The sequence below is a fragment of the Hoplias malabaricus genome, chromosome 1 (assembly GCF_029633855.1).
Source record: "Hoplias malabaricus isolate fHopMal1 chromosome 1, fHopMal1.hap1, whole genome shotgun sequence".
Taxonomy (NCBI): Eukaryota; Metazoa; Chordata; class Actinopteri; order Characiformes; family Erythrinidae; genus Hoplias; species Hoplias malabaricus.
In genome coordinates, this window is record NC_089800.1 from 79,255,057 (window position 1) to 79,264,648 (window position 9,592).

Consider the following 9,592-nt stretch of genomic DNA (forward strand, 5'->3'; position numbering starts at 1 on the left):
TTCCTGGGGGGGGTGGGGGTTGATGAACTCTCGCCCCTCGCTGCCGTTGTATGCTTAGCTGAACCTATGTGTGCTTTTAGGACCTTTACACCTTTATTTGCTACACAAAACATGGGAATTTCTTTTTTAATTCATCCGAGAACTTACATTTACGTTTCGGCATAGCTGCTCGAGATGAGGGTAGGTACATGAGCTTTGCCTGACGTAAACAAGGACTACTGACGTGCAGACTGACCAATTAAATGTTTACAGAGAAGGTTATCGACCAATAACGGGAGCTCTACAGTCGGACCGTCCAATCAGAAGATTTTAGGCTACTTCACCACGCCCCCTTCTCACTCAAGCGAACCAATCGGAGTAGGGGAGGGAGGGACTAGTTTGTGAACGAAATGCTTCTCGAAATTCTATGTAAGCTCTAGAAAAACAATATCCTGGACGTCTGTGAAATTCCGGCCAGACATTTTTTAAGTCTAAAAAAGAGGACATGTCCGGGTTAAAGAGGACGTCTGGTCACCCTATTTTAAATGATATGAATATCATCGATTTAAGGAAAGCCAACGTCTTTTTATTCCTGCTTGTGGCTGATTATGGATTAGGCTGCAGATTTTTTTACGCTAATAGCGCCATATATTAACGATGAAAATACTTGACCCCATTTTACCAGTTGATAACAGCACTCCTGGCCTGCTGAGACAGAGCTACCCCAGTTTTAATTCCACACCTTTTGTAACTGTTTCATCATGATCAGGGTCACTGCGAGTTGCAAGGCAAGAACACACCCTGGAACACAGAACATAGTCCATCACAGGGCTTCACCCATCACTCACACCTTTGGACAGTTTCACGCACTACTCATTCAGTCACACACACACAATTTCATACAGCCAATCCACATACGATGTGTGTTAGATTGTAAAAGAAAAGTGAAGCACCCAAGTCAACACTGAGAGAACCACACTCCTCAGTGATCTCCTGCAGTGCCACTCTGCTGCCCACTACTACATCAGTAATGAAACTAGCCATGAGGGTCCCAGAGGTGCAGAGCTATTAAATGTTCAAATCCACTGTAAACGAGTTGTCACTTTATTTTGCTTTCTTCAATAAGAAGCTGCAATTTTGAATTATATTGTTAAAAAAAAAAAATCCCAGTTTTAGAAAAGACATGTGTCTCTGAGTGGAGAGTGGAGAGTGTGTGTGTGTGGGGGGGGGGGGGGGGGGGCACTGCCTTAGCCCCTGGCCCATTAAACTCTTCCCTCTATGTAACAAACCTGTATCACTCCAGGATCATCAAGGCACGTCCGTTTCTGTGGCGAGTTTAGAGAGAGTAGAGCACCACCCAGAGGTAGAAGTTTGTAAATGATGCTCTATAGCTTTAGGATTTGCCTCCCTCATTTTAAATTAAATGTCTAAATAACTGCCCCCAAATGGCCTGCAACTGTTTAAATGGGGGATGTTATTGAAATTTTATACAAACACCTGTAACTGTGTTATTTATTTACATTACTAATTATTTGCAGTTTATTTAATAGTATTTTCATTTTACTTCATGTGGTTGATTTTTTTACTCTTTAGTGTATTATTTTATTCAGTTACTTTTACATTTTCATTTATTTAGGTTATGTTTTATATTTTTTTATTCTATATCTTGTATGATATTGATGTTAATTATTTTCAGTTGATCCCTGTGCGCTGTAAACACTGGGTTGCATTGCAAATCAGGGCCTACACTCACTGTTGACTGATTGCTGTGTGGTGTCTTTAGCTAGAAAACACAATCAACACTTACTCTGGAATGTAACAGAATCACAGAGAATTTTTTTTTACAACTGTTTATTTACTCAATAAAACGCAAAACAGTTTATGCAAACACTATTATGGCCATGTCTTAAATTGAGACAAAACAAGTATGAGAGTGAGAGTCCCTATGCAGATGGGTGTAAAAGACTGTACAGGCAGCACAATGCTTCAGTGAGCCACCGATCCTTTCCATCACATCTGAACCTTTTTTTTTTTTTTGGTAAATCTCCTCACTTCATGTAGAATTACAGCAACAAAAAACACAGCCCATGCTATTCAATAGCAGAATAAAATAAATATCGAATTTAAACAGAAATGCAGTAAAGTTAGCAGCAAAACCTCAGTTAAATAGCATTTGATCAGTAGTGTCACTATTCTGATTGATTAGTATCAAATACCACTGTTTCATCCCACCATTAGACTTTATTATTTAAAACTGTGTGAGCGGTACTGACTCATGAGCCACAATCGATCAAGCTGAACTGAACCTCAGTTAAATAAATACAAATACAGCACTCATTCACTATCAGTGTAAAACATTCACATGCTCCCAATAGATATGCAGTAACTCAGGTTAAAAAGTGACATGTTTCTTATGCCCCTTTCCTTTTTAATTTGGTATCAGTCTTAAATGATTCCTGTCACTAAAAGCCTTAAAGATCTGTGTCTTAATTAAAATTAATCCAAATGTAGAGTCTCTGTAACTCTAAATGTTTTGGTACCACAAAATAAATTCTGGAAGAGCTGCAACGTCCTGTTTGTGGTCACAGACTATTTTCTTTAACCGAATAAACCAGACATTCTGAGGCAGATAAAAAGAAACCACATGGAAAGGTGGGCCCTGCACAGCGCAGAGACAAAATCTGCAGGAGATCTAAGGCAAAAACTGCATTTCATGCATTCAATTTTCCCTATGGTTTTCTCTTCAAAACTGCCGTCTCACCACAATACGTCCTACTTTGTCCATTGTGCTACCCTCAGTCTCCGATGCCTTGTTTGTGTTCATTCTCCATGTCGTAATGTGAAACATGCTGAGGCGGATAGGATATATTACTGTTGTCTCTATTCTCTGGAGGGTGGAGGGGCAGGGAGGTGGTGCTTATGAGCCTTGGAGATGTAGTGCATGAGCTGTAGTAGGAGAAGACAAACAGATACATAGTACATATGGGGCATCCATAGATACAGAGGTAATGGAGGAGATATCAACAGCGTGCAATGGGAGGAGTAGTTCAAAGTGGAGAAAAGGAGAGGGAGGACAGGGGTATGGGAGAAAGGGAGGGTAGGAGGCGCTCAGTATTCATCCTGGTCCAAGTGGGCCTGCTCGTCTATGTCTTCATCTTCTGGCGGCGCAAATCCTTCCTACATGACATGAAGTGAAAGATGATTTATACATTATATAAGAGCACTGACATTGTTTGAAAGGGTTTTTGTTGTTGTTGTTGTTGTTTTTATAAAGCCATTAAAAATATTACAAAACGTACATAAATAAGATGGAGGACTAGCTTTATCTGGTTTGTGAAAGCCAGTGTCCACTCATTTTCCTACTTGTTTTTTAAGCTTGTATCTCTGAGTGCTGATGATGGTGCTCAGAAGCGCTGCAGAGAGAACAACGTAAACGTCCGTGTTTTGAGACTTTTTCCCACCGTTTTCTTCTGTGGGATTTTAGTTGGGGGTGGAGGACACATAAATATGACAGGTCTGCCACAGCGCAGCCTATAGCACATTCAGCTTCTAGAGACCAGTTGGCAGTGGGGGGAGGGACAGGCCTCCTGAATCCCGGCGCTATAAAAATCACTGCAGGATGAGTGAGTTTCCTGAAATGCCCCATAGCCCCGACTTTACTGACAGGACCTCATTTGCATTCTTGCCTCTAGAAGCGGCTCTCTGTCTAACCGATGCTGACGGAGCCCCAGTACCTTTGTAAGTTCAGTGGAGTAGAGAGAGAGTGTGTGTCTGTATTCTACATATCAGTCTCAGATTTTCATCGCTGGCCGATTCTCAGCTCTCATCCACTGCTTTAATGTTTAAATACACATTGAATAGACATTTTTATACACTTAAAAATGAGTGGACAGTGGTGTAATGTCGTATAAAGGTTTATCCATCATCAACCTTTTAATATCCTTGTTTCCTATTACCTTCCATCAAAATGTACTGACTCAGGCACAGTATAAGTCAGTATTAACCCTCCAGGGTCTAAGAACACGTGCCTAAAAATATGCCTATATGTAATCGGCGCCAAAGATAAGGACACACAGTTGTACCTCTGTGGCGTAAAGGATGTCGATTATCTTGGTGAGGACGGGGTTGTTCTCGCTCTCGTGTTCTTGGCAGATCAACTCAATGTCTCTGAGTTTGCTGAAGTAAAAATCTCTTTCCTTCTCTAGTCCATCTACAGTCAATTTCAGTTCCATTAACTTTGTAGAAAAGAAAAAAAAACAGAAGAGGAAAACAAGGCACGTTACCACTTGGGTGGATGGAGATAGATCTTTTCAAAGGAACAAAGGTCAATAAACGTCGGTGGTTCTAGATCTGCAACAAGGACGTGAATAAAGACTATTGCACTACACACCCCCATACTGGAAGGTACAGTAAGACTTCCTTACCCTCCCTGGGACTCTACCTGTTGATTAAGCTCCATGATCTCACTGTCCCCGCCCCCATTCCTGGCCAGACTAGGATTCTTCCTGATGGTTGTTGTCACCCTCTGTGGTGTGGGCATGTTTTTCGGTACTGTAGGCGATGTTCTCTGAGGCCCTGAAATGGGAAGGACTTCAATGTTTAGTCTCCCATGTTGAGAGTTCAACATCATTAGGACAACATCACAGTAATTTGCATATTTCATGCAGTAAGCTGATGTAGCATTGTTGGAAAACACGTTTTAATATTTGAAAACAGCAACATGTAATGGTCAAGGCTAAATTTGGTGCTTAAAGCTTGATTAAGGTCAGCGTTTTTAGTCAAAACTGGTGCATGGCCACTCTATTACTGCTGTGACTTTGGTTATGCCTGAGGCATCTCAAAAACAGAAGTACATCCCCTCAGGCAAGTGTAACAAAAGTCACGTGATTATGAAAAGATGTTCTTACAGACTGAGCTGTGGACAATCCAGCCCAATGACATCACAGTAAACTCAAAAACACTGCTCTTTGGCATTCCATTTTTAATAGCAGGTTACATTGTAAAGGGGAAATATTAGGAACAGGGACATAATTTAGAGGATCTGAAGCTCCTACCAACACACATACTGTGAAACAAGACCACACAGTCAGTTTATTTTGGGCTGCCTAAGTTAGAAATTATGGGATAAAACAAGCTGTTCTGATTCTGCTCCGCTTCTGACGTCAAGTCTTAGGCTGTCCAATCACAGCGCTGGAACCACGTTTATGTTTAGGTTAAACGCAGCAAAACAGACACAACAAGTTTGGAGGAACAAGAGCACTGAGTAAAAACAGAGAAAATGAGAACGGAGAAGAAAGAGAACCGAGCAAAAACAGCCAAAAACCAGAGCTTCTGCTCCTCACTCCTCACTGCTGTGAGCTCAGGGTCGGGGTGAACAGCGAGCGGCTCGTTATCATTTAAAGGAAAAGGTGCTGAAAGCGGGCGTTCTGAACAGGGCTGTTTACACAGGGGGAGCACACTGCTGTGACACATTGTGCTATATTGACCACAGATGTTTCAGTAAAACCCCTTGTGTAACATCTGTATAATATGTCCCCTTTAACATAATTTATCTTGTTGTATGATTTCCATAGAATAGTTTTCTGTCCTAAGACCAAGAGAGAATGTTGTGGTCTTGTTATCTGGAGTGAGGAATGAGCAGATATGACTCATATGAGATTAAGCCCACAAAAATCCTTGCAGTGCACTAAAGTAAATCAAGTTCAGCCTTTATGGAATGTGTGTTTGTATTTTGCCAAGCATAAACTATGAGCCTGAAGCAGTTTTGTTAATATGGGTGTTGGGCAACAGTCGCATCTTTGTGTCAAGGATTTTCTCAATGGCACTGAGCTGAATGTTTCGCTGCAAAATGCAATTCCATGTGAAATTCGCTGTTCACTGCTATGGAAGCTTGAGCATGGAGCAGTCATTCCGAAGACCGTGCACAAACCAGCTGCCTGCAGAGCAATCGATCAGTAGAAGCTCAGCAATGGATGCAGCAGAAGTGCAATAGAATGATGGGGTTACCTGGACCAGTTCTCTTGGGTTTGTGGGAAAAGTGTTCACCTGGATTCGGTGGAGGAGCCATGTCTTGGCCCTGTCTAGCTTGTAGAGGATCATACTCTTTGCCATCATAGTTGGCATCAAAGAATTTCTTAAACCACTGGACGAATTCAAAGTTGTCCTGGAACTTCCCTTTTACCAGTTTTTCCACAGGGATTATCTGATCCACAAGAAAAGAAACAGATCACAATCTTGAATCATTATGGGTAGTTTATTCAATTATATCGGGACACCAACTACCAAAAAGCTATGTGAAATTCTCATTTTGTCAAGAAACAATCCAAACTAATGCACTTGAAACCTACCCGGAATCATTGGGCGCAAGGCGGGAACACGCCCTGGAGGGGGCGCCAATCCTTCACAGGGCGACACACATTCACACACACACACCTAGGGACACTTTTGAGTCGCCAATCCACCTACCAACATGTGTTTTTGGAGCGTGGGAGGAAACCAGCACACCCGGAGGAAACCCACACAGACACAGAGAGAACACACCAAACTCCTCGCAGACCGTCACCCAGAGTGGGGCTTGAACCCACAACCTCCAGGACAGCGACACTACCTCCTGGACTTGGATAAATGTATTTTACTGTATTTTATTTTATTGTTATATTTTTTATACCTAAGTATATAGTTCACTGAGTTGGTTTGCACCCCCTGCCATAAGTCTCAGTTATCACCCATGCATAAAACTATGCATCAGTTTCATAAAGTTATGTTGATTTGTCACTACACTTAGTTTTCTTCTTTCATGGCTGGTTAAAGTAATACTGAACTGTGAACTATAATACTGAATAAGAAGAATGCACTAGATAAATTCAGCTCAAAATGTGTACATGAAAAAGAAAGGAAGCGAACTAACTTTATCAACGCTCATCCTCTTGAAAGCTGCTTGAAGAACTTTGAAATTGTGTATAAATTCATGTTCCAGCTTCGCCTGGAATTTCACCTTCTTTAGAAAAATACACCCTGGGAATAACATGTCCATGAACTGACAATATGCTGCGCCTGTTATAAAAAAAAATAGAAATGTAGGTTAATACAACACCGAAAGATGTTGCTTTACCAGAACACACATGAAAAAAATAAAGGTTTTTGAATTCTGGAAATTCTTGGTGAATTCCATCAAGATCCAGATGTCCAACCCAGATGTCCAGGAATCCTGGAACCAAGATAAACACAGACCCACCTGAACATAGCTGTTCGATTTTGGTGTAATTGAGCTGTAAAGAGTCATTAACCCACGCCAGCATGTCATGTCGGCTCAGGTTCTCATTGGTTACAGACGTGGAGTGTACATTCACCGCCATTCCCTGCAGGAGAGAAAGGACATAAAGAAACAAAAAGTAAAACTCTTGATGGTTAAAAGCAAACCAGTGTTTTTTCAAAAACTCTGTTTTTCATTTCAGCGAAGCATAGTTTATTTTTTTCCTGACACTGATAATTAAGTGTCAAGCTGAATCTGAGATAGCGGGTGAAAGATGAAAATGGTGCAGTGCTGCAGCACTTCAGAGTCTGAAAACCCAATTCAACAGGCAATTTTCTCCGTTGTCAGTTAAAGCATCATCACAGATGAAGAACAGAAAAAGCAATCAATGTCCCTTTAACTTTCAGCCCTCACAAGTTAATCCTCTAAGATTAGACCGAGTTTATTCAGTGTCACATAGACAGAGTCAAGCTCTCACATCTGGCTCATTTGCAGCTGCTTTCCCAAACCACTACAGCCTTTAAAAGTGTTCTCTGTGATGAGAAACCCACTGCTCACTTGAATTCTAGACTTTGTGAACTGATTAAACATTAATCAAATGTATTAATACAATATCATTAATATTAAAATTGTCTTTTTCCATTTTTCCAGCTTCACTAACCATATCAATGCACTTTATAGTTGTACAATTATGAACAATTTGTTAGCCCTATTTCCCCCTATACATCAGGGCTGCAACAGCACAACCACAGTGCAGGTATACACTCTTTTTGGGCTGTGGATCATTCTCAGCGCTGCAGTGACACTGACGTGGTTGTGGAGTGCTGTTAGTGTGTGCTGCGCTGGTACGAGTGGATCAGACACAGCAGTGCCGCTGGAGTTTTAAAACACTGTGTCCATCCTCTGTCCACTCTGATAGACGCATCCATTTTGTTGGTCCTCCTTGTAGATGTAAAGTCAGAGACAGTAGCTCATCTGTCCCTGTACTTTGTGCCGGCCGTCCTCTAGGCCTTCATCAAGGGACACAGGATGCTGGTGGCTGGATATTTTTGGTTGCTGGGCTATTCTCAGTCCAAGAGTGACATTGAGGGGTTTAAAAGCTCTGCTGTGTCTGATCCACCCTTACCAGTGCAACATCAGCGTCATTGCACTGCTCTGTGGTGATCCTGGAGCGGTCCTGAGCATTAGAGAACAGGGTGAAAAGAGCATGCAGAGCAACAGACTGACAGCACTTGGCACCTGTATGGTCAGAGGAGCTTATAGCATGCAATTTCACTGAAATTGTAAGTGGCCTACGCGTTTTCTTTTTCATTAATTTTTATAACTGCAATAAAAATCCCGTTCAATTTGAGAGCCAGAGTCTTGACAATAGTGGCTGCAGAATAAAGTGCCCATGTTTGTTTATAAGCGTCTCCCCGGACAGCCCCCGGCTCGGTAACGGTATTCAAGCACCGCTGAAGACGGTGAGCCTCCGCAGTTGCTCGACGCCGGGCTTTCTGTCTTCATTGTTGTCTGAGACACTTTCCGATGCCCTTAATCTATCTATAACCCGCATTTAAAGACTACATGAGGGGTCTCGGGGACCTGCTGTCTCACTAAATGGTGCACCCTCACGGCAGGCCTCGCTGATAGCCCTGTCACCACCGTTGCTAACAGTATCAATGTCTGGACCTTAGATACGGCTTATACAGTAAACACTCATAAAGGCCAAAACGACAAAAAACACCACCAGCATAAAGCAAAACACCAACACCACAAATTTCCTAATATTCCCCGGTACTTACTGTATTTTTACAGGGGTATTTTAACCAAGCGTCCCGATATAGTCTTTGTAACCACGCTCCTGTCAAAATCGCACGGCTAGGCTCCGCGGTAGAGCCTGTGAGTCGATCCCAAAGACTCGATTCTAAGTATTCGGGAATAGAGTCGACTCCAAAGCTAAGGATTCAGTTTATCCCAGTGACGTTTAGGTTGAAGAGAGCGTGGGAGGTTTTAAACCTTCTAGATCCTTTGTTTAAAACAAATATCCTTCTACAGCTCAACTTTGAAACTGTGAAAAATCTGAAGATGGTTGATATTCACATTCAACTCCATCGATTCCCATCGTTGTGGATCAAATTTGGAGTCGAATCCATTATGTGTGCAGAGTCGAGCAGCTCTCATTTGTGGATGCTGCCGCGGTGCGGTGTTTGGAGAGGCCCCGCCCCCAAGCGCGTCTCGCCCCGCCCACCACACGACAGAACCCGCATTAACGACTGCTTTATAACAGCCTGGCTACGGTAATTACGGTAATGTATCGGCCAACCCTCTTTGTTTCTACATTAATTGTACATTTTATCAGCTCCACTGACCATACGGGAG

General features: G+C 42.2%; 1 protein-coding gene across 1 annotated transcript; it reads right to left on the reverse strand.

The window, feature by feature from the left end:
- Positions 1-1,842: 1,842 nt before the first annotated feature.
- On the reverse strand, positions 1,843-9,111 carry mapre3a (microtubule-associated protein, RP/EB family, member 3a). Its single transcript, XM_066684476.1, has 7 exons — positions 9,016-9,111; positions 7,214-7,337; positions 6,887-7,032; positions 6,025-6,181; positions 4,421-4,554; positions 4,062-4,214; positions 1,843-3,156 (listed from the first exon to the last, which is right to left on the reverse strand). Exons 2-7 carry the CDS (start codon positions 7,332-7,334, stop codon positions 3,088-3,090), a joined length of 780 nt encoding a protein of 259 aa, XP_066540573.1. The 5' UTR covers positions 7,335-7,337; positions 9,016-9,111; the 3' UTR covers positions 1,843-3,087.
- Positions 9,112-9,592: the final 481 nt, after the last annotated feature.

Coding starts and splice junctions, on each gene's coding strand:
- mapre3a (XM_066684476.1), bottom strand. CDS start 7,334: ATGGCGGTGAATGTACACTCCACGTCTGTAACCAATGAGAACCTGAGC. Junction 4,555..6,024: donor GGCTCCTCCACCGAATCCAG/GTGAACACTTTT, acceptor TTCCCATTTCAG/GGCCTCAGAGAACATCGCCT. Junction 3,157..4,061: donor ACATCCTTTACGCCACAGAG/GTACAACTGTGT, acceptor CATGTCATGTAG/GAAGGATTTGCGCCGCCAGA.